This window comes from Polyodon spathula, chromosome 19, assembly GCF_017654505.1.
Source record: "Polyodon spathula isolate WHYD16114869_AA chromosome 19, ASM1765450v1, whole genome shotgun sequence".
NCBI classification, from domain to species: domain Eukaryota; kingdom Metazoa; phylum Chordata; class Actinopteri; order Acipenseriformes; family Polyodontidae; genus Polyodon; species Polyodon spathula.
In genome coordinates, this window is record NC_054552.1 from 2360255 (window position 1) to 2385570 (window position 25316).

Consider the following 25316-nt stretch of genomic DNA (forward strand, 5'->3'; position numbering starts at 1 on the left):
TGGCTTAGGCATGTGTCTGTATAGTCGGCTTGTCCTGGTTTAAACGGCGTGTGCTAGACATAAAAAGGTACAAATTATTAAGAACTTGCCTTCATTTTAACTAAGATACACAGAAGCACTAAAAGAGCATTGTATTATTATAGGGTTTAGGAACGAATAACGCTACAGAGCTTTCTTCCCAGCACTTTTGTGAAGTGCATTTGGCAACTCTCTCTTAGGGCAAATCTGAATGGTTTTAAGTAGTGTACAGCTGTGCTTACTGCCTGTGTCATTTAGATACACTGCTGATTCATACAGATCAATTCTCTTAGGAAAACAGCAGCTGGGAACGGACTGTTTTCTTTTGAGTGTCTGCAAATCTTTCTCTGCTTTCGCCATCTGAATGATGAGATTAGGAAGTTTACAAACACACATTGTATGGTGCAAATCATTTATTGTGAATCATGTTTTAGTTTAGTTTATGCATTTGTTTTTCTTTTAGGCTCCTAAGGAAGTGAATCCCCTTCCTCTGATTAAAGCTGAACCCAGAGAAGTGAACCAGTTCCTGAACATCCCATCAGGTATACAGAAACGGTCATGCACAGTCCAGACTTAGCAGCCAGGTCTAGGACTGTGCTTTTAGTGAACACAGCAAGCTTCAGTCTGCATTGTCTTCCAGTCGTTGTCGCTGTATTTGTCTTAGGAAAAAAAAAAACGTTATTGAACTTGGAAAGCGAATTGTAAAGTGCTTGCAGAAGTTGTAGCGAATAAAGACTGTTGACCCAAATTGACCTCCAAAAGTAAATAGCACTTGTGAGTAATGAGGACACGTTTTTTGGTCTCGCTCTGGATAAACCAGCCCCTTAGCAATGTTGATTTTCCTGGCATAAGGAGCAGCCAAGCTCGCCCTCCCAAACAATGAGTTTCCTTCAAAGCTTAGCACCCCTATCAAGTGAAATTCGCCTTTGAGCCTGTGTTCAAATGTACTTCTCAGCCTACTGCCAGGATCCAAATCAGGGACACAGCCCTTTCTGTTCATGTGTTTGTTTTGCTCTGCACGTTTTTTAAATGGGTTGGGAAAATGCTTTTAGTTAATACAAATGCTGCGTTCTCTGAAACGATTTCATGCCACTGAGTGCCTCTTTCTGGCATATTAATATTACAAATTATAAATGGACCATTTAAATAGTAAAGAATCAGCAATTGAAGGCACTGGCTTGGTGCATACGTAAAACCCAGTGCAAGCTCTGTGTGTAACGGAATTCACTCAATTTTTTTTACTTATGAATTAAAATCTAGAGAACCATGGTTGATGATGAGGTAGCCCATTTGAAACAGTAGGCTGTTACAAGAAAAAAATGAAAAATTATGAGGATATGAGGCGTGACATCAATTTATTTATTTTTTAAATCAATCCATATTCCGATTAAGAAAAGCTCTAGGTGGGCTTTTAGGCAGTTTCATGGAATTAGACATTTATGACTCATGTGGGGGTTTAGTGAGCCTTGAGGAATTATCATGCCTGTTCTCACGCTGGTGGGATTACTTCTTACCATGAATGAATCAGTAACGATCTCCCAGTGGGAAAATCAAACTATTCTAAATACCAAATCCAACAACTTGTATATACGACTTTTGGTTATAAAAAAAAATCAAACTTAGAATAATTATTTGGGATGCCTTTCCTGTGTAGCTGCAGCCATGCTTTGAGCCTAGACTTGTAGAAAGTGCCGGCACGCAGCCTACCATGGGCAGCAATAACAGAATTAAGCCTCAGCCCTGGTTACTTGGGATTGGAGCCAAACTAAACGCACAGCCCTTTCCAGACAGCCGTTCTTGGAGCAGTACTTGGCTGGGTCTATTCTGGGCACTATTCTGAGATCTGAAACAAATGGTATTGTCAGGACCTCACTGCCATTGTGGGGAGTCTTGAGAATAACTACACAAGGTTATGTATTTCGCTGAATGCTTTTTTTTTTTTTTTTAATGGGTGTCCCAGAAAATCTTGCTATGCCATAATTGTTGAAAAAACATGATAACTCACAGTTTTCAGAAATTAATATTCGGTTGGTAATGAGAAGCAAGGTTAGCTTATCTAAAGAAAATGACACGTGGTTTATCAAGTTTTTTTTGTTCCCAGGACACCCCTGGTTTATACAGCACAATGTTCTTGTCTTATTGAACTGTGTCCTGCTTCCCTACCCGTCTAACAGATGAGCTGGTGCAGCTGCCCCCTACTCCCCCCAGCAGTCACGGCAGCGACAGCGATGGCTCCCAGAGTCCTCACTCCCTGCCCCCCTCCAGCCCAGTCCGACCACAGCCTCGTACCTCCACTGCCATCTCCTCCTCGCCCCTTCTCACAGCACCTCACGTAAGCTCCAGCATCACTCAGTCGGGCTGAAGAAGCCACACAAGGTCCTAGTTTGTTTGTTTTGAAGACGGGTTACCACATGACTCCATGTTCACTGCGACAATTCAGGCTTTTCAACTCGTATCGCAATGCATTCTGGTACATTTTACCTGTCTCAGCTACCATGCCCTTGTTTCTTTTCTTGAAGAGAAGCAGGACTATGCTTACCAGAATTCATTGGGGGTGTGAGTTAAAAAGCCGGAACTGTCCCAACATGGAGTCATATGATATATATTTATGTGTGTGGGTGTGCGGTTGAGTGTTTGTTTCTGTGTGTGTTTGCTGCTCTATATACAATAAGAACATATTTAATCTGCAGCATGTATTTGAGAGTGTAGTTTCATAATATGCCTTGTTTTCATTGTGGGTTGGAAAGATAATAAGATATTGGGATAATAATTCAATTACGGACCAAGCATACTGGTATCAGAAAAGAAAAATAATATACTGTATAGTACATTATAAAAAAGTGTCCTACTCTTTCTTCTTCATACCCAGTCTTTGATGTTTACAGCTTTGCTGATGCGTTTTAGATATTAACTCTATTTTTTCAAATAATGGGCAATGCTATTTAAAAAGAAGATTCGACAGTTTTGGAAAACCCTGAGCCTGCTGAGTCCCGCTGAGTGCTAATTATCTCTGTGTTCTTAGTTCACAAAAGGGCGAACATTACATTAATTAGTAATGTGATACAGTGTTACGGCCCCTTGGTAAAAAACTGGAGAAATTGTCCTAATTAACTAGGCTAGTTACCACAGTGATTAAACATTCACCTCTTACTGTGTGTTTCACATACCCGCTGAGTCATCACCTTCCTGGAGTCCCACCACTGTTTTTTTCCAGCCCACAGACTCACACCGCAAGCTGGAGCGTTGTGCTTCATTGTGTTCGCTACACTTTTACAACGCCAGATTGTGCACCCTGCTGGTGCTCCCCTGTGAACAGCATTGCCCTGTCTCTTGCGTCGGAAGCTGGATAGTCTGAGTAGTGTTTCTCTCCCTCTCTCCCCTCAGAAGCTGCAGGGAACCTCGGGGCCTCTGATGCTCACTGAGGAGGAGAAGCGCACCCTCGTCGCAGAGGGCTACCCCGTCCCAAATAAGCTGCCCCTCACCAAGACTGAAGAGAAGGCACTGAAACGGGTCAGGAGGAAGATCAAAAACAAGGTATTTCTTCAGCGTGGTGGCGAGTCATTTTAACAAAGCTTGAAACAAAGGAAGAGCTGGTTTTTTTGCTGCTCTTCTCTGTTGTTTGTAGAAATGTTTGCACACAGCGATTGCAGTTTGATTTGTTTGATTTGAAATGAAATCCGAGTAACACAAAGAATGATTCAGTGAGTTTTATGTGCGTTTCAAATACCTTACGCATAATGCATCAAATAATTATCCATCAAATCTTCCAAACCCAGAAATATTCATGCTGAAATATCTCTTTGATACCATACAATATTTTGAAATGAATCTGATTTATAAATGAGACATTGTGGTTGTTGCAGTCTTGAATTGTGCGCACTTGTTTGAAATACATTATCCATTGCCCTTTATTTGAATGCATGCATGTTTAACCTGCCAGGTTGCTGAAGGCTGTCTTGCTATTTTCTTTTCTCTAATTAGATTTCCGCACAAGAGAGCAGAAGAAAAAAGAAGGAATATGTAGAGTGCCTGGAGAAAAAGTAAGCCTTTGCTTAAAACTTTTAATTTAACGATTAATATTCTTTTAATTTGTTGTGCAAGAATTGCCTTGCGTTGCGTTCCATGCAGCATACACACAGGCCTCAGAGGGGAAAGACTTTGTTTGCAAGGCTCTCAGCATAACATAATGCGCAATGGAAGAGTAGTACCTGATAATATACTAAAAGTGTGCGTTGTCTTTTGATCTCACAGAGTCGAGACGTATACATCAGAGAACAATGAACTGTGGAAGAAAGTAGAGACTCTGGAAAATGCAAACAGGTGAGAGGGAGAGGCTAGAGGATAGAGAGCAGTGGGCTGTTAATTGACATTTTCATAGATGGTCCCTCAGTGATCTCCTGCTCCTGTCACCATGGAAATGCGTCCAGCTGTTTAATGACACACGATGTCTGGTTGTCATCAGTCAACCTGAATCACATTAACTCCCCCTGCTCATAAATAAAAGGACATGTCATGCTTCCTGACCCCCTCAATTCTCAGTTAGTCATAACAAAAAGGGCAAGTTTAACAGGCCATTCGCCCCTTCCCTGTTCATTTCTTTCAAGTCTTGTGATTTACCGGCTTTGATTACGGTAAGGTCCCTGGCTACAATGGTTTATTTATTAGACTGAGCAAGCAGTACAGGACAAAATATCATCCAGTATTCCTCCTAGCCTGAAAGGTAACTGTAACACAAAAAAAGACAAGAATACTAGATGTCTAGTACACTAAGAATGCATGTCATTACATTATGTCATTACCATGGTGACAAAACAGAAGCATAAAAACAGGTAATATACTTTATCAGACTTTAATGCAGTGCCGCTCAAGAGAGAGATTCAATCAACTACTACAGCTGCTGTTTCACTGTTCAATGGCACAGTTCAATTAAAGTGTCAGATATAAGAGGTACTGTGCCTCGGAAACACTCTGCTTGAATATCAGTACAATAAAACAGATAAGACAATGATGCAGTGCTTCGTAAAGGTTAGGGCCAAAAAAATCACTAATGACTTTATTACTAGGAAAAGAAAAAAAAAAAAAAAGCCACATTTGCATTCTGAAACAGCTTGTGTTTGCAGCAGAGTTCTCAGACCTGACTCTGCCAGGACGGCTTCATCTGGCAATGCTTTTTATAAAACGTTAGCCGTTGAGAAATTTGCATTGGCACACTTTGTGTTTATAAGTCTAGTTCAACATTTCTGAAGTCTACCAAACATAGCACAGACGGGATGATGAACATTATATACAGCCCACATTTTACAGTGCAGAAATATGCCCAGGAGTCAGACAAGGATAAATGACTACATCTAACAGTGACTCATACACTAGGAATGAGCTCTGTTTAGGCAGATGTAACAGACATTGCACATACAGTAATTCCAGCTTTAATGGCAACTGCCTTGGAAATACACAAACATTTCATGTCGTGAGTAAATGCATCTGTTTTATGTATTTATTTATTTCACGTTCTGATCAGCTACAGAATTCAAACACCAAACGGAATAAATTCTTAATAACGTGCAGACGATCATCAGATGGCATTGCGTTAGAAGTTTTATTATCCTCCTTTTGCAAGTGTGTCTTCAGCTGTGAAGTTTTTTTTTTTTTTTTTTTTGGAGGTTTAGCTTGCTGCCTTGGTGTCGCTAAAGAAATTGATGGATCTCTTCATATTTCTCCCAGCTGAATCATTAACTTCGGAACGGTTTCTGCTGAGCGTGGCCGCGCACGCATCGAGCTCGTCACAGGCACCCGTCAGTGGGGTTTGAAATGTGACAGAGGAGAGGAGGAGATCCCCACACAGTTTATGAGTTTGAGTTTGTGAACGAAAGCCAGCTTTGAAGTGCAATCATCATCACCTCGAAGCTGGATAATCTCAAAGTGATTTAAGGCAGCGCTTATGAAAACAAAGCGATACAATATGGATTCTGGACTAGAGAGACATCCAAATACATCCTCATGGTAATTCAATTGAACAGGCTGTTCCACTAGGGCTCTCCAAGACTGAGTTTGGGATAGGAGTCCCTTATCTCCTTGCGGACTACCCAGCCATTCCTATCCATTTCCACTGCTGTTTAGCTCTTTAAACAGGGAATTTTACAGCTCCTTATAAAAGGACCGAGTTGTAAGAATGCCGAAAGCCATTACAGTGTTATAGTGTGTTTGAACTGGTCTGATAAATCAACTCCACAGCTGTGAAACATCTTTGATATCCAGTACAGCAAGACCTTTTAAATAATGGAAAGAAGTTTTAAGTCAAGCCGCAGGATTGTTTCCCTCATTGTTTTTATTCATAGCGTGTACGCTTGTAAAGGATTTTAATCTGGTAGAAATTATGATTGTGGTTTGTGACACATTTAAATATCCCTGTTGTTAGAGATGCACACGGAATATGAATTTTGGCGCTAGCAGCAATTCCTGCTACAAAGTTGAGGAATCCGCAACATTCACACAACAAAAGCGAGTAATGACACTTAATAATTTGCTATCAGGAAAGTATTGTTGTAATCTCGATTTTTGAGGTTTTTACACCACACAATCAGTGACTGGCACCAACATTATTTTGCAATTTTCATTCTAGGCGTTCAGTAATTACTAGCAATTCTCTTTTCAATTACCCCAAAGGATTGATTAGATTGATTTGAAAGCACTGATCAGGATGGGAATGCAAATTTAGATTAATCCCTATAGAAGAGATTGCTGGTCCTTCAGAGTTTTTGCTATCTTTTGACATATTGCTCCCTCTAGTGGTCACTTTGTGTAATACAAACATGCATTCATTTTTCCTGTTGAAGCCTGTTAGCTCAGTTATCAGCACTGTTATTTTTTTCCCCTTACATTTGACACTTCATGATGGCCTTACTGTCCACTGCATACTTTCCACCTCTAACTCAGGATCGTGCCGTGCAAAATCCGGTCAGTTCTTGCAGCAACAAGAGTCTTGTGGGATCTCCCTTCAACATGCAATGCATGTTCAGCCCTAGCAGTCTGACCATGAATTTGATCAGTACATCAGTTTAGAGAGATGCAGTGATTAATACAGCACTTTAATCTGAATGTTACAGTCACACATGGCAGAATGGCCAGCCCAGCTAGGTCCTGAGCTCAATCACTCACTTTGGCATGACCTTTTCTTAGTCCATCAGATCCTGTACAGTCATCTATATATGTGTGTGTGTGTGTGTGTGTGTGTGTGTGTGTGTGGCGTACTATTACTAGTATAACAGCATCATCTTTGCAGATTTATTTAAACACATTTCAGTGTTTAGTGTATTCTTTTTTTTCTATTAGGACTCTGCTTAAGCAGCTGCAGAAGCTGCAGACCCTTGTGACTGGAAAAGTGCCCAGATCCTGCAAAATGGCTTCAACGCAAACCGGAACCTGCCTCATGGTACAGTAATCTGAACTTACCCTTACAGGTACTCTGTGTAGTATTGGAAAAGCATTCCGAACTGAGAAATAGCCGTGCAAAATTACTAACAGGATGTTGCTCATTTTGTTGTTCACGGTTGGAAATGGTTAGTAACTTATTTATGAACTTTTAAATGTTCATTATAAATGCCTATAAAAATGTATCAAACCAATTTAAACCAAGAAGAAGTTTAGGTAAATAAAAGTTCCAACAGGGTCCCTGTTGTGTTTCTCCAGTTGAGCCAGTTGTGTGAATGAAATAACAGAGTGTTTGAAGCTCCTCTTCAGTTCAGTGAGTTCACTGGCATGTCTCATTTTGGCTGGGAAGCTCAGTCTCAAAGGACTGTCTTTGTTGTTCCAGGTGGTGGTTTTGTGTTTTGTGCTGGTCCTGGGCTCCTTCATGCCAAGCATCCCAGAATTCTCCTCTGTGTCACAGACAGTGAAGTCAACTCCCCTGTCCTCGGCGGACGCTTACACCAGCAGCAAGAGTATGTGACCTAAAACGTTACACGCAGGGTTGCGATCAATTCCCATTTTTCAATTTCAGTTCCAATTCCTTTTAAAAATCAAATCCCAATTCCAATTCTCTTTTAATCGATTCCATCAAAATTGCAATTCACAGCATTCTGTTAAAATGAGCTTCTCACAGTGGCAACAAATTACTGAAATTTAAGTGTCTGCCAATTAAATTGGCTTCAAATGAAAGCAGTTGAAGAACATTGGGAATTGATTTAAAACTGGAAATAGAATTGGAATTGAAAAAACAGGAATTGACCTCTCCCTCCCTGATTACTGAGAAGAAAAGCACTAGCTGTAAAAAATATCATATACAATGAAACGAGACACAGGCAGGACTAACTAGACCCCCGGTCACAATACAATCATTGTAATTAGTTGTGTGTTGGAGCATTTCAATTATTTTCTTGCCATGTTTTTTATCCTCTCAGAAAATTTGCCTTTGCACTTGGGTCAAAATAGGGCGGTTTCTGCAGTAGTGTTGTGTACTACAAATATAAACTTTGAAAGTCTACTGGAGTCACAAAAATGTCTTTATGTAAGCCCAGCTGATGCTAGTTCTGGAAGATGGAGTCCCATCAATCTGTAGGCAGTTACTAATTTTACCATGTGAAGAATCTGGGAATTAAAATCAATTGAAAAACAATAGCGACTGGGGTTGCTTTAGAAACCTCCCAATAGGAAGGATTGGAAACTGCTGGGAAGCCTTTGTGTGGTAATACTGGAGAATGTGGAGAAACCTGTGCAAAGTATTGAGGCCACAGTGGCAGCTGCAACCAGTATTTCTGTGCAATTTATATACGTTTTGTGTGGTGTGAAAACAGTGAATAGACAATTAAAAGAAGAATGTGTTGCATATAAAACAATGTAATACATAATATCTGAATGTGAAGAACATTTGAATTGTTTACAGATTGTGGGGAATTTTAACTTACACAAATTCATAATGGCCCTTGTAAAAGTTTACCATAGTAAAAGCATGGCAACATGTATTAAAGCATAGTGAAAGTATGGTAAAGCACAGGTAAGTATTGTAAAGCCCAGAGAGGTATGGTAAAGCATATTAAAAAACTAGGCAACATTACCATGGTAAACTGTTATCAGGGGGACTTCTGTGGGATACACATCCTAACAATATATTTACAGGCTAATCCTATGCAAATGCCACTGTTTCTATTTTTGATATAAGGAACCAGGGCATGTTTTTATATGTGCTCTGCAGTGGGTTTTATAGTGTTTTCTGATTCAGGCCACATGCACAGTTATATTAATGCAATGCCTTTTCTCTCAAATGGCTTTTTAAATCCACTGACCACCAGTTTAAAATGACCCAACAAGATGCAGATTATATCCGGAAACCATTCGTTGGACCATGTATTCTGAAATGTACATAGTTCAGTTTAATAGGAAATGCAGCCCCGGGACACTGGTTGTTGCAATGCACACTGTGGTACTGGAGGAGATGTTAAAAGAATTGCACAGATGTGAACATGCATAAGGTCAGAAGGGAAATCACAATTTTCAATTAGTGCTTACAGGTTAGAAACCTGAATCTGAAAGTCATCCACTTTTCACATACTGGTGTACGTACATCCTGCAGCTCTGAGGAGAGCAGAGAGTGTATTGAAACTAACGGAGCACTCGTACACATTGGAACACCCCTGACATCCTTAACAGAGATATCAGTCTTTAACTAGGCATGTTTGTAACCACGACAACTAGAATTCGTTATTGTAATCACAATCTCTGTAAAAAACAAAACCAAAACAAAACAAGGAATTACGAAATGTAATCAAAAATAAAGAAGTTCTGGATGTAAATTCAGTTCAAACATTCATCCACTGAAATATAGTTTCTGCATTACAATTCGGGTCTTGAGATGCCATTTAAAAATATATACTGTATTTTGTATAAAAATGCCATGCATGGCTTCTTTAAAAGTACATCCTTTGATGGGTATAATTAAAAGCCAACACAATTAAATCTTCTACAGTTAGAAACGTGAACTGATGTATACCATAGTATAAGCGTAGTAAAGTGCAGTGAGGCATTATGAAACCACAGTGAAGAAATGCTAAAAGCACTGGTGAGCATGGTAAATCACAGAGGATTATGGCAAAGCACCGCAAAAAAAGAACAAATGGTAGTAAATGTCAGTAAATTCATAGTCTAAGCATGGAACAAGCATGGGAAACTGTGCAAAATGAGCATGCAGGTTTATTTTATGATGTGGTTGTTGAAATCGCAGTGCTTGAGAAAATGCCCTGAAGCCCTGTGTGTTTGTGTGTGTTTGTTCTGCAGTTCGCTCCCGAAGCCTGCTTTTCTATGATGAGGGGGCCTCTCTGGAGGACAGATACAGCTCCTTCCTGGCAGTGGAGCACACCAATGACTGGGAGGCTTCACCCAAAGACTTTGCAGATGAGGGGGAGGTGGAGACTCGAGACCCGCCCCAGGGGCACACAAACAGGGCACACGAGGCCTCCAAGTACCTCAGCAAACTAGATGTGCTGGACTTCAACAGGACGGACTCCGAGTTCATTCACCAGAAAGAACAGTTTCACAAAAGGTAAGCGATAAAATAATTCTGGGTCAGGGTGTAAGCTACAAGAGGAACAAGATGTTTGGTTCATTTCGAGCACAAAATTGTACCTAATACTCTTTATAATAATAAAAAATGTGTGTATATATATATATATATATTATATATATATATATATATATATATATATAAAAATAGTTGCTCCATTCCCATTTTCCCTTCCAGTAAACATTTTCCTTTGTTTTTTCAGGGATGTGAACTCCGACAGCCCTGGAGAATTTGTGTAACCCGTCTGATGGGAGCTGCTCTCTGCAGCCAGATCATCTCCTAACTGATGGTTCTCAGTAGTAGGGAGGCTGTCCACTCCAGGTGCTGGTTAGCCCGAGCGCTAATGCTTACCAAAGCCTGTGGCATCTTCGCACTAACACTGTGCCAATCATAACGTCCATTGTTACATTCATGGTGAAGGACTCAGTGGGGTGTTGGGGGTGTTGGGGGTGTTGGGGGGGGGGGTTTGGACCTCAACCCCCCCCGTTCGAACCGGGCAAGGGTGGCCCGACCCACAAACACTTTTTAAAATTTTTTAATTATTTTTTTTTTTTATTTCGAGGCTTTAACAAATAGTTTTGTTTTTTTTTACAGTATTTTTTCTGTACATTTGTTTGATCTGCTTTTGCTGAATACAGCATGAGAGTGGGAGGTTTTTAATTATCGCTGCATGAAGAGGTGCTTGACAGAGCTGCTTCATATATATACCCGTTTTATACAAAAAACAAAGCTGAAGGGACACAGAAGAACAGCAAAGATTTAAAACTCTTGATGTTCAGTTGTTAAAATGTTAGTAAAACCTAGACCACTGCAATTATGTCCGTGAGAGCTCAACCTTCCTCTACTCTATAGCAATCCTTTACCCTGAGGCATGAAAAACATCTTGCAGAACGCGATTACATACGAGTGTATCGTTTTAATATTTATTTATTTTAACATTTTGACCACTTTTTTAAACTTTTAAATTGCATTCCCTGCCTCAGGATGGCTTCTCATGTACCCACATAGATCTCTCAGAACTACATTTCCCATCATCCTCCTGCTCACTGGTAAATCCATCTCAGTTACATATGTGAGCAGGAGGATGATGAGAAACGTAGTTCTGAGAGTTCCGTGCGGGTACATGGGAAGCCAGCTTGAGGCAGGGAATGCATACTGAAAGTTTAAAAACAGTTGTAGCAACACATGGGGACATGTAACACAATAAAATAAAGAAAAGGTCCTTATGTACCCTTTAAGACTCTACACAGGTCCTCAGCAAGGTGACCAAAATTGTTCAGTTAGTCAAAGTGATCCTCCCTTTTTAAATATCAATAGCAGTTACAGGATAGTCCACACTGATGTTCAAGTGAGCTTATTTCATCTCTCAGTTCCTTTTTCAGATACCAGGCTTCTTTTAACTGTGAAAACCTTCTGCCTCTTTCCATCTCTGCTGCATGTTCTTGTTTTTTTGTAACACTTTACATGAAGTGTCTCTAATTACTTTGTATTTACATAGTAGTTATGGTAGTGTAAATAGTTAAAAAGATTTACACATTAAGTACATTGTAACTATGCATAGTAACATTGTAATTATATTTAAGTCCATGTGTATTTACTAAGCAACTGGTATGTAAATACACAGTAATTAGAGACACTTCATGTAAAGTGTTACTGTTTTTTTGTGTTTGTTTGTTTGTCGGTTGTTTTAATTTTTTGGGGGGGGAACAAAATATCATTCTGTAGTAGAAGCACCACAAGTTAAAGGTGTTAGTCTTTCAAACAATGTGCAAGGAGTTGCCTTTATTGTAAATAGCTTTGATGTAATGTTTACACAGCTTTCTTGTCTTCACTGTTAAACAGTTTACTTGCATAAATGTTCCGTTATTTTTGTATAAGGAAATACAAATTTGTATATATGACCAGAAAAGTAGCGCTCAGAGCAGTTTATACTATAAACCAAGTGGCAGTATGTGATTCTGTTTTATGTCTTGCACTAGAATTTATGAAATTATTGCTTTGTAAATGGCATTTCAATATTCTTCACTGGGTACAATGATTACAGGGGCTGGTTCTATTTCAGTTCTATTCCAAATGAAATCTCTAGGGTTCTTATTTATGAAACTTCGTCTCTTCACAGAAATCCCGATTGTTCAAAATGTCCTTTGCTGCCGTCCTGCTATTTAATGAGGTGTTATAAACCACACGAAACTGCAACATCTAACAAACAAACGTCTTTAGAAAGTGAGTCAGTCCATTCAGCCAATAGCCTGATGAGATGCCATTTCCAAAGATATTGCTCTGAATGCTAAACTCAATCTCAAACGATGCAGCATCCCTTTTGAGCCTGTCTTGTTGGTGTCAAAACTGGTGGGAGGTGACATATTGAACCAAACAACGTCAATAAAATGAGGCAGGTGGCTGAAGAGAATATAGAACAGTTCTGTAGGAGTTTCGTGTCAGGCTTTCCAGCAGTAGAATCATCATTCGATCCTGCACAGACTGTACAAACACTGAGCTCTTTTGAATTTCAAGGGTACTTGTTAATCTCTCCAGGTAATTTTCTCGTCCAGTCCACTGCCTGGTAAAGTTCGTAACACACCGAGCAGGGCCTTATTAATCACAATTACCGTGCCTGATTAATTATGAGAGGCTGAGCAAAATGCAATCACGACAGTGCCTTTTTGATGTTTCTTTTTTTTTTTTTTTTTTTGTCTGGAAATTGCAGTCCATACTATAAGCGATTAGGCTTGACGTTTCAAGTGTGATATATCTCGCTGAGTTACTGTGAGTGCTACAGCCACCAGCTCATGCCCATAGGAGGCTGTGTGGTCCAGTGGTTAAAGAAACAGGCTTGTAACTAGCAGGTGCCTGATTCAAATCCCAGCTCAGCTGCTAACTCATTGTGTTACCCTAAGCAAGTCAATTAACCTCCTTGTGCTCTCTCTTTCAGGTGAGACGTTGTTGTAAGTGACTGTGCAACTTATGCATAGTTTACACACCCTAGTATCTTATCTTGTAAAGTGCTTTGTGATGGTAGTCCACTATGAAAGGTGCTATATAAAAATAAAGATTATTATTTAGAAAACTCTTTTTAAAGCTGATTTTAAACTGCATTTCAGCTGACTTCACTGTGTCTGGTACCAGGCATCAATCATCCTTCAAGGGATACTGCACCTTTGACACCCACCATGTGTTTAAATGACAAACGAAAATGTATATTGTAAATAAGTAATGTATTTTTATATTTTAAAAAAATGTATTTTAGTATTCCAATAGCACCTTTTTTGGGGGGGAACCCTATTGGTATTTTAAAATTTTAGCGCACATTCAAAATGTATGTATTGCAGCAAAAGTGATAAAAAGGCTTTTTTTTGTTTTTTTCTTTTTGTATTAGTGTACTGTCATGTAGAGTTAGCGTCAAGCAAGACATAAAAGAATGCATTTGCAATTCATTGTGTGTGTGATGTTTTCTCCTTGGAGTGGTTTACAACACAGCAGCTAAAAGCACCTGAAAAACATCAGCACATTTACAGCAGATGCAAACAGCACCAAAACAGCATCTTGCAGAGGATTTTATATTTTATTTTTTAAATTTGATAATAAATATTGACCCATAACTGTTACATTTAATTCTACAATTCTGTGCACACTGATCAGTGGAGGCTGGCTCTGTTCCATCGAGCGATGCAGGTTGTTTTTTGAATATTCATGCCAGTGTTTTAGCTGTCCTGCCCTGTTCTGCAGTGCACCCTGTTGATTACACCCCCTCCCCCCCCATCCTCATCCCAGCAGAGCCCTGCTAGGCACAGCAAGTGTGACAGTCTCTGAGCCATGACTACAAGCTGAACCATAAATTAATATCAGCTTATTAGAAACAACTTCTTTGAGATGCAAAGCATCCTTCCTTTTCCCCTGTAAGCCAGCATGTTAGCACTTGTGTGTCTTTATTGAAATCCCTCATCGCCACACAGCCCGAGGTAGCAGTGTGCTTTGTAGTGATTATTGCTTTCACCAGGCATGAAAGAAGGCCTGTGCTTTTATCAGCAGCACCAATAATTACTGAAGCCCCCTCCAGTGTCCCTTTGGATTGACATAGTGTGACATCTGTGGAAAGCTGATCCATTTTTTCTTCTTCTGCTTCTTTTTTTATTTTGTATTGTGAAAAGTTTGAACTCTTGTCATTATTTTCATGCTTGAATCATCCTTACACCTAGGAACAAAAGGGTTTCTGGGCATTAAGAACACAGTGTATGAATATAATGACAGAAAGCATGAGTCATGATTTGGAGGTTGTTTTATTAATGTGCTGTGGCTGCCTGTTATTCACACATACACATACATATATACACACACACACACACACACACACACACACACACACACATATATATATATATATATATACACAGTGCCTATAGGAAGTATTCACCCCCCTTGGACATTTTCACAGTTTGTTGTGTTAAGCTCAGATGCAACTAATTGCCTTCAGAATTCACAAAATAAGTTAAATGGAGGCCACCTGTGTGCAATAAAAGTGGTTCACATGATTTCAGATTAAGTAAGGTCCCACAGTTGGGTAGTGCATTCAAAGCAAATATACTACCATGAAGACCAAGGAGCTTTCAAAACAACTCTGGGATAAAGTTGTGGAAAGGCACAGCTCAGGGGAGGGGTATAAAAAGATTTCAAAGGCATTGAATATCCCTTTGGAGCAGTCAAGTAGATCATTAAGAAGTGGAAGGTACACGACACCACCCAGAATCTGCTTAGAGCAGGCTGTCCTCCCAAACTGAGCAGCCGGGTAAGAAGGGCATTGGTCAGAGAAGCCACCAAGAGGCCAATGACAACTGTAAAAGACCTACAGCATTCCATGGCTGAGATAGGAGAAACTGTCCATGTGTCAACAATAGCTGAGGTACTCCAAAAATCTAGCCTGTATGGAAGAGTGGCAAGAAGGTGTCTGGTGCAAACCCAACACAGCACATCACGCAGGTAACACCATCCCTACTGTTAAGCATGTTGGTGGCAGCAACATGCTATGGGGATGCTTTTCATCGGCAGGGACTGGGAAGGTTATCACTGACAACACATACACACTGCAGTTTGCTTACAGTAAGAAAGGCTTTTAACAGTCAATATATCCCATAGGTTTTGAGCTGCGCTGTCACTTTGGCATCTTGGATTAAGTGGGTGTCGGCTGCATTTAATTTTCTTTGTGTAATGTGTAAATGTCAAGTGGGATCAGAGCATCACAGGAATTATTTACAGTACCTGGAAATCCATCTTGACTGCTTTTGATGTCTGCAATCCTCTACTGGCTCAAGATTCCTGTAATACCAGTAGCGGGAGCTGTATGATCCATCCACTCCACCAGTGATCAGAAGATATACCCATGAATGGCTTTGCTACCAGTGGGCTTACTGGTCACTCTGACTTGTATCTTACACAGCACCCTGTACTGTATTTTTTATAATATATAGTTAACTAAGGATAATTAAACAGTATAGATTGTTTTAATATGACATATAATACAAACTATCTTATACTAAGTTTTCAGATGGCTGGATCACGTCAATATCACAGTTTACTATATTGCATACTAGTAACATTATTCTACAATGCTGCCCTGTATATAACCCACATATTGACCCACTCCTTATGAACATTTCTTATTTTGCAAGACAAGTGATGCAATTGCATATGAAACTAAATATTTCTTAAACTGAATTCCAATTAATCAGCAATTACCTATCAATCATATGCTTACATTAATAGAAATAGCCCTTTTTTCGGATCAGTACTGTGGTCTCGCTAGTGTACAGATCTGTGGACCATATTATAAGAATTTGATGCAAAACACAAACCACATTTGACCCCCCCAGAAAAGCTAAGACTATAGCCTGTGTTGATCCCAAGCTTTAAAAGAAAAGACTTCTAGCCAGGGTCCAGGGTTTGTTACAAAGTGAATCTGTAGAGGAAATGATTAATGCGTGCCGCTGTATTGTTTTGTACCTCCTGCCCAAAGTGCAGAGGATTAAGTACAAAGCTTTTCTACTTTTAAGACATGGCCTTTAAGTTTTTTAAATGGAAGTTGTTTTTCACACAGCTGACAGGCTCTACTCTCTGAGGCTGGTCACAGCGTTCTCTTCAGTCTCAGTTCCTTGTTCCTCTGGGAGGGAATGCACTCTGGCACTCGATATGTGAGCATAGCAGGGAACCGTTTCTCACATGGTGTCAGTCCCCACAGAAAATGCCAACAATAAAAAAAAAAGATTAATCAAAGTCATCCTCAACAGAAACAGGCAGCCGGTGTTACAGTCTTATCCTCACTGCAGGCTAATTCTCAACCCAGTATTCTGTACAGAGCACAAGAGCATAATTGTTTTCCTTATACAAGAACTAATCTAGTAATCAGCAGTAGAACTGTATATATAAATGTAACACATAGTGAAAACATACATTGTGATATAGACAAAATAACCAACGTTTACTGAACACCAACAGAGCACGGAAAGTGATGCGTATCGTTTTCCCTTTCTTTCTGTTCAGAAGTCATTCTACTAATTTGAAATGGATGCAGACTTCCTCGACCCCAATGCATTAGGGTTTGAAACACTTCATGATAACTGACTATATTTTCTGTCAGGGGGAGTAAAACAAAAAGGGGTCATTTAAGGTGTAGAATCTTTTTTGTTGGGTGGAGAACAAGACTCCCCCACTAAAGAAAAGTTTTTTGATTTATAGAATACATTATAAAAAAAAACAGTGCTGTGTTATTTTAAAGTATTTTAATTAAGTGGCTTAAAGGCAGGGATGTGTGTCAAAATATAAAACCCACTATTCCAGCAGCATGATTTGTCTTGGAATAATGTCTTTCCCTTTTCTTAGACTTCTCTCCACTGTCTGTCTACCTTAAGAACAGTTTGCAATCAGTATTCAGTGATTCTCCCATTTTCTCTGTACAATATGTCTCTAGTCTGTTGCACAATCAGATCAATCACATTTTTTAAGTCCAGCTTTTCTTTATTGATTTCTCCATTCTGTCTGTGTGTCCAGAAGATTAAGATGTGTTATTCAAGCTGTGCTTGACTTCCCTGCTTCAATCAAATCAAATTAGAGTTAGCAGTTTGTGTTCGTATGACCTGATTTGAACAATCGTTTTTCAGCGGTATACTTCTGTAAGCATGTAACTGTGACAAGAATACATTGCCTTTTTTTTTAATATTGAAAGAAAACCCTTGTAAACCTGTGAAACAGAGACGTACACTCAGTAAAAAAGAAATCTTCTCAGTCAAATGGCTGATAAGTAACGTTAATCTAGGAATCTGTTTCCCATGAAAAATGAGTGAATAATAATAACTTTTTATCCTTCGGTCTGGGAGACTTCTTAGTTTTGAGGGTGTTTCATGGGACTACAGGCAAGTAACAAGTCATATTAATTAATTCATTCATTCATACACCGAGCAGGTGTTAAACTGAAAACCACACACTACATGAGCTTGGGAACACAGTTAAAAGCAGGTTCCTTTATTTCATCATTCCAGCTCGATGACGCAAGACTAGCACATTTTCCAGTGCGCTTTTTACAGGTGGTGTCCTGCACGAAGAGTCTTTTCAGAAGCAGCGCTTGCTGAAACAGTTCAGAAGCATGACGAGTTATAATCTCAGCAGAAACAGCAGTGTTGAATCATTTACATCCAGAAAAGGGCAATATATAGGAATGCAATTCAATATTTGGGCAATGCAGATAAAGCACCTCTAAGATGTGTTGAACGTCACAAGTAACTGCAGCACTACTGTACTGTATATCAATACAACACATCAGACAGGCCAGATCTTTTTCCATATTTAAAAAAGGCCTGTTGGACAGATACACACTAACCCTGTATGTTATCATCGTATGTATCTATTTATGGATGAATATTCAAGAATGGTAAGGAAATAACATGAAACGCACTTTATAAAAAGGACTTTAATTAAATATCAGGTGGCTATACTGACACTATACTTTTGATATATTGTTTTTCATTGTTTTACCATTCTTTCACTAACAACAAACTTTGCTTTGGGGGGGGGGGGGGGGGGGGGGGGGGGGGGGGGGGCAGTTGAAGGAGTGATTGTTTACCTGCAGAGAATTCTGTAAGAGGCTAAATAGCAGCTTGTGAATTTGCAGCTCCATGTGTTTACTGACACACTGCCTCCTAGTGCTTTTACAGCTGCAGTGCAGTCCACTTATTTCTATTGTCCAATTTTCTTTGTTGTTGATGAGAAAATAAAAAAATTCCTATCTAAGCATACAATCATTTCAGTTACACACAAGCAGCTTTTTCACAGACCCCTATTAGCACTAGTCTGGGACTATCTTCCCTAAGGTAACATTGATAGGCCTAAAATTACTCAGCATCTGTGAAACCAGCCAATATTCCATTTCGTAAAGTGACTCAGTAGCTCAATGAAAACCTGACATTTTTGTGTCAGGTGCATACATTTGATGATCAAAAGGTCTTCAGTTTCCTAGTTGTTTGATACTGATGTTTTATTCAATGAAATAAAAGTTAGGATTAAACTTCATGAAACGGCTCCTAGATACGTCGTTCCAGTGAAAAGCCTGCCCTGATTTGGTTAAATATTAATGCTTGTTAAATTATTCTTTTTACTTTATTGTGAGCCATCTACGCTGAACTTTTTCATTTTTTGTTGCGCAGTGTGTAAACTACATACCTGTGTAAAAAGAAATTATTTGACCTGAACATTTTAATTCATCCTTATAACTGTCACACCTGAATGAGATGTCAGCTTAGCATTCACAGAGGGGGGCGGGAGATAATCGAGCTACGGTTTTTCAATAAGATGCAGCCAATTAAAATGGATTTGGATTGTCTTGACACTTATTATACCTGCTAAAGTTCCACAGTTACCATGGGAACAGCAGTTGCCTTATATCTACTGTTCACTTTCTGTATCCCAATTTCCCTTTTCACAATTACACGCAATTACACAAAAACATCCAGCTGCCTCAGAAACTAAAAAAAAAAAAAAAAAAAAACCTGAACAAAAAATAAATAAATAAATAATACACAAAGCTCTGATTATTACAGCTCTGCAGCATAATTTAGGGAATAACAATTAGTTCAGTGCATTTACTTCATGCGAACAATGACATTAAAATCTCCCTTTTTTTGCTGCAACGTGTGAGCTTTTAACCTTAATATGTTACATAATGCTACTTAGCGGTAAGTGGTAACATTATTATATTGAACAAATGTCATGATTATATGTGGTTTGGGAGAAATAACTATACAGATTATACAACAGGAGCAAATAAATGGATTGTAATGCAGTGTGATATGGATTGCTGGACAATATGCACTAAACTGGAAGTTTGTTTTAAGGAATGTATCGTTAAGGACTGTTTTTCCAAAGTCCATTTCGAACAATGAAATCAGGTTTGTGTTTCATGAAAACCTTTCCAGAGGGTGTTTTAGTTATTCCGATTCAAAGCTCTGTTTAACCTAAGAGACTATTTAACTTAAAAAAAAAAAAATAGATTCCTTTAACAACCATTCCCTAAATCAGAAGCACAGTTACACAGTGTGATATGCTGATTGTTAGCAATGCACTGTAATATTTAAATTACATAACAAGCACATTCTTATTACCAAGCTGTTCTGTAAACTGCAGCTTTTTACATCCATCAGAAGTTATGTCTGTCTTAGGCACAGACTGGTTGGGAGCCTCTCCAGGTCTGGGCAGAGAAGCATGGTAAACACTGAGTTCCCAAGTCTCTGTCTCTGTCGCTCTCTGTGTCTCTCTCTCTCACTTAAAAAAAAAAAAAAAAAACGTTTACTGTAGTGTGCAAATTTCATCAAATGTGAAAATAACAGCAAACCACACCAGCAGTGTTAAAGCTAGCAAGTTTTATTTCCCCACAATGCATAATGGAGTAAAAAAAATAATTGAAAGTGCATCCGTTACTGGGGACTGTACTGATGGTAGGGGATGCTCCAAAGGTACCTGTCTGCTATTGACCGTCACCAAAATGTAAAAAAAAAAAAGCATTAGTTTTGTTACAGTCAGGCCATTATACAAGCTTCCTACAATACATTGCAATGGAATTTGGCAGTTAATCTTGCTTCCCCCTTTTTGTTTTACCATGCATTACCACCAGTAATTCACTGCCTGTGCAGTTACAGCGTTACTGTTCATCCCCGGTCTTGGTTTGATGCCCTTCCTCTGTTTAGCTGAAGTAAGATGCAAGACCCTGTATGGTGCACTAGTGCAGTGAGAGGACAGAGGAACCTTACAGTATTGAACAGAATAAGCAAAGAAAATCAGATCAGATGAGGACAGCCTCAAGACTGGGCCAGCTATTGCTAATTTAGACAGCTCATCACCTGTGAAATTGAGCATTTTACAAGCTGCAATTGTACATTTAGCTTCATGGCTCCGTCTCTTTAGAACTCTCTCCCTGCTTTGGTGCATGATGCTCCCACCATCGCTCGTTTTAAATCAACTCTCAAGACCCACCTGTTCTCTCTTGCTTTCCATCTGCTTTAAGCCTGATATCTGCTATTAGCTGCCTCTACTATTTCATGTATTATGCAATACCATGTATTATGAACTTTGCACTGTATTTAATGTATTATGCTACTATTATGTATTTTCCACTATTAAATGTATTCTTTTTTTCTGTATCACGTATTATGCATTTCTCTGTATTTGAAGTATTACAGATCTTCTTGTTACTGCATCTTGTAAAGCGCTTTGTGATGGTGGTCCACTATGAAAGGCGCTATATAAAATAAAGATTGACTGAAAGACTGATTGTTTGGAGAAATCATTCAGGTTTAATCGTACATGGCATCAGCAAGGTGCTATTTTCATTCTCCCTCTCCCATGCGCCCCAAAAGAGAGGCTTGGGTGGTATGTGAGTGTGTAATCATATCTGTAGCTAGATACATCCCAACTGCTTTCAATCTATCTGAAAGAACGAAAAGCTTCAGCAAGCAACCATTTTCTGCCTTCCTCAGTGTAGGCTACGCCAAATGTATTTTTCTTCAAGTCTTTAAAATGTTTTTCATTTACCCGAAGACAAAACAGTGTCCCACTATCCTGTTCAGTTTTACTAAATGTAATTTCATTTATAGCCTGTTTAATTCATTCTCCTGTGGTTTAACCTTGAGTCATTGTACTTTATAGTAAAGCAGACCATACAGTTTGTTTAGCTGTAGGAACACAAAGCTATTGCCTACAGACTCACTGCCCTACTTTCAGCAATACAACACTGATAAAATACAGTTCATTTCTCTCAACATACAAATTTTAAATCTAAAATGAAGCTGTAGTGTGAATGTTTCTTAGCAGTCAGGGGTACATGACCTCAAACCGTAGCATGCATAAAATTCTGTTTAAGTCCCCCTATCATCAATCTCAATTGATAATTGTTTACTGGCACGGGTAGCATCCATGCCAATTGTCTTAGAGACCAATCTTTTAATATATGTGCCCCTAATTAACCCTTACAGGGCCTTGCACTTCATGTTAAAATTGCATGCAAGGCATTGCAAGTGTTTAAATCCCACCCAGTTGTAATTTAATACATTTTCTGTACCTCAGCCATAAAGGGAATCCCTATGGGTGATTATGCAGCAATAAATGAATAAACCGCTTCTAATAGTCCTGGGAATGCCCAATGGCCATCACAAACACTAGTGCTTCCCCTCCCCCATGCACTGTACTCCTTTAAATATTAATGACGATAATGAGGATTGATGATAAATTAATGCAGTAATAAGTTGACCTGGACAGAGAGGGAGTGTATGTGATGTAGTTAGCATGAGGGCTGGAGGGAAAGGGGTTTGTTTGGATGCAGTTAGTCAATACATTTGACACTTTGCTTTATGCAACAGATGAAATGTCCTGTTATTATCATTTTTTTTTTGTTTTATTTAGTGGACGCCTTTATCCAAGACAACTTTCACAGACTAGGGTGTGTGAACTATGCATCAGCTGCAGAGTCACTTACAACAACGTCTCGGAGATAATCTATCCACTCTTGTTCGCTGCTCTGACATTTATCTTGTGTGGACCTCTGTAGTTTTCTATTATTAACAAACAAGCAAACAAAAAACAAGCACTGATTAATTGCAGAAGTGGCTAGTTAGGTTTCCACACTGATCACATTTTACGCGTTGCTAGTGTAGATGTTTTGGGCTGGCTTATGTCGAGCAGGGATTCTGTGCTGCTTCCTTCATGGAAAATACAGAGCTGAGAAAAGTAAACCAGAGGGAGGAGGGATGAGGAGAGGCAGCAGGTCTACTTTTAAAGAGGCAACTTATAAATCTGCAACAAACGCAATAAAGGGCTTGGCAGAACAGTGGGCTAGAGGCACAGAGCACTGAGCTCACACAATAGCTGGCATCAGTTCACACATCTGTCATTCTCTCCAGCAAAGAATCTGTGGGTAGAATACACAGTGTTCCCATGTGCTCTGGCTGACAGAGGGCTCAGTGGTACAGCACCCAGCTTGGTCAATCCGTTCAGTTTCCTGAACCCCTAAGTCTATATATGAGAATGAACTCATCTTTTATCTTTCACTGTGCCACCTGTGCTAACAGTTTAAACAAACTATATGAGTTCCCATTTTAAAAATCAACTGTGAGTCAATCTGCAGAGAAGGCAATGTGCAAATGGATGCAAACTGCATCTTCACACGTTACATAATAGACTGTCAAATACTGCAGTGCAGTAGTACAATGCATGCACGCTCTAATCTGCTATATAAGTTTACTGAGGTAAAAGCATATTAAAGTGTAGTAAAGAACAGTAAAAACACAAAGATGAAATATAAAACGACATGGACCTCCTCGTAGGAAATTACATATAGGTATGAAAAAAGCTTGTCATTTTTTAAAAATATGATTAACTACAGAACTATTGTAGGTACAACTCAATCGCGTTTTGTTCTATGATAGTTACACATAGTAAAATGTACTATTCTATATCGAGAAAATATCGTGTTTGGAGTATTTGTTATAAGGCCCTCGTTGAAGTAGTTTCAAAAACTAACCCTAACACACAGTCAAACAGATGTGTGCATTTGCATTCCACGGAGTTTATACTTTATGTTCACCTTTGTGAAACTCACTTAAAGTTTCAACAACGTATACAGACAGACACACCCACACGTTGATAAAAATGGTTAGATGCAGCATTGCCTGCCTGCTATATCCGCCTCAGGTACAGCCTCTGTCCAGCCTTGCCGTTGGCTGCAGCGGCGCCTCAACACACAACGCTCAATGCGCTATCCATTCTTATATAATAATATACAGCAGCGTCCTTCGCCTGAAGTAAGCGAGTTTTGATTCAGCGCCGTGGACAACGCTTTACTCGTTTTGTTTCTTCAGGAAAAACAAAAGGTATTTGAAGAATAGTTTTACAACCTTGTGAGGTTGGCTAGAAACTGCACTCATTTTGTGCGCACGTTTTTCTTTTTTTTAAATACTTTGAATAATTTAATCGTTTCTTGCTCCAACATGATTCAGAAAACCATTTAGAGCAACATCATGGAGTCACCTGATATACTCAAATGAAAACAACCTAATATTGCAATGCATTTACAGAAACGGTTGCATTAAAAAAAAGGGAAGCTCCCGCTGTTGCTGCCCTAATCTAGCAGAGCACATCTGCTTTAAATGTATAAAACCATTTTGGCGTTTCTTGTTTTATTATTTAATCTGCTAACTTTCGCGTGCGCTAGTTTAAATGCAAAACAAGCTACGGAAGAAAGAAAACATTACGCTCTATTCGAGATTTTTTTTTCTTCAAATAATATATTTTAAAACACGTTCGCGACTAAGCTAATAATACTCACTTCTCCATGGCCGAAGCAGCTAGCTGCCCCGGAGACAGCGGTGCCCAGAGTTCGCAGGACAGCAGGAAGATGGTGGTTGTGGAGCCGCTGAATTTAACAGACCTAGCGGAGGAAGAGGACGTGTTTCTGTCAGAGGGAGATCAAGTTGGACTGGCACTGGGGGTTGAGAAGTGTCCAGGATACGGAGCGGTAAAAGTTGACAAGGGGACAGAGGAAGACCGAGAGAAGCAGATGGAGAACCAGTTTCTTTATTTAGCTATCAGGAAGCAGGTGTCGTACAGGTAAGACGCTGAATTCTTTATTTTTGAATGCACGATAAATATATCGAACAGAATGCTATTGACTTTAGCATAGCGTGTGTTTTTGCTAACCAAAATGGGCACTGTGAAGCAATACACCCCGGGTCACTTGATCAATATGATTTCAACAGTTCTTTCCATATCGGATGAACATTTGATGCGGTCATTAGGACATTTTTAAGTTACTAAATATACGAGAATGATAGTATTTTTTGTGTTAAATTGTATTTCCTAAAATGTATTTCCTGCATATTTTTTTTTAAAATAAAGCTCATTCAGCGTCAGTGCAAACCGAAACAATTACAAATGAAGTTAATTAAAAATCTTGTGCGTAATTCTGTTGGTAAAGACGTGGGTCCTTTGGATATCGGCAACATGTGACATGTACATTAATTTTTATTGCAGGCTATGTGATGTTGTGGTTGCTATGCAAAAAAAAAAAAACAAACAAACAAACAAAAAAAATAAAAAAAATATTCTTATATAACAGACCATAACTTGTATGTTTTAAATTGACAAATATGATGATAGGCAAAAAAGGTTGAAGGAACTAAAGCCGATAATTCTGCTTTAATTATTAGATAACAGGACA

General features: G+C 39.1%; 1 protein-coding gene across 1 annotated transcript in view; it reads left to right on the top strand.

Moving 5' to 3' along the window:
- The window catches only part of LOC121294448 (cyclic AMP-responsive element-binding protein 3-like protein 1), a 29719-nt gene extending 18747 nt beyond the window's left edge, over positions 1-10972 (top strand). The window contains exons 4-12 of the mRNA XM_041218137.1: positions 482-560; positions 2193-2350; positions 3403-3552; positions 4000-4058; positions 4270-4338; positions 7348-7447; positions 7829-7955; positions 10285-10549; positions 10773-10972. Coding sequence (XP_041074071.1) covers positions 482-560; positions 2193-2350; positions 3403-3552; positions 4000-4058; positions 4270-4338; positions 7348-7447; positions 7829-7955; positions 10285-10549; positions 10773-10809 — 1044 coding nt within the window. The 3' untranslated portion in view covers positions 10810-10972. The remainder of the gene's footprint in view (positions 1-481; positions 561-2192; positions 2351-3402; positions 3553-3999; positions 4059-4269; positions 4339-7347; positions 7448-7828; positions 7956-10284; positions 10550-10772) is intronic.
- Positions 10973-25316: the final 14344 nt, after the last annotated feature.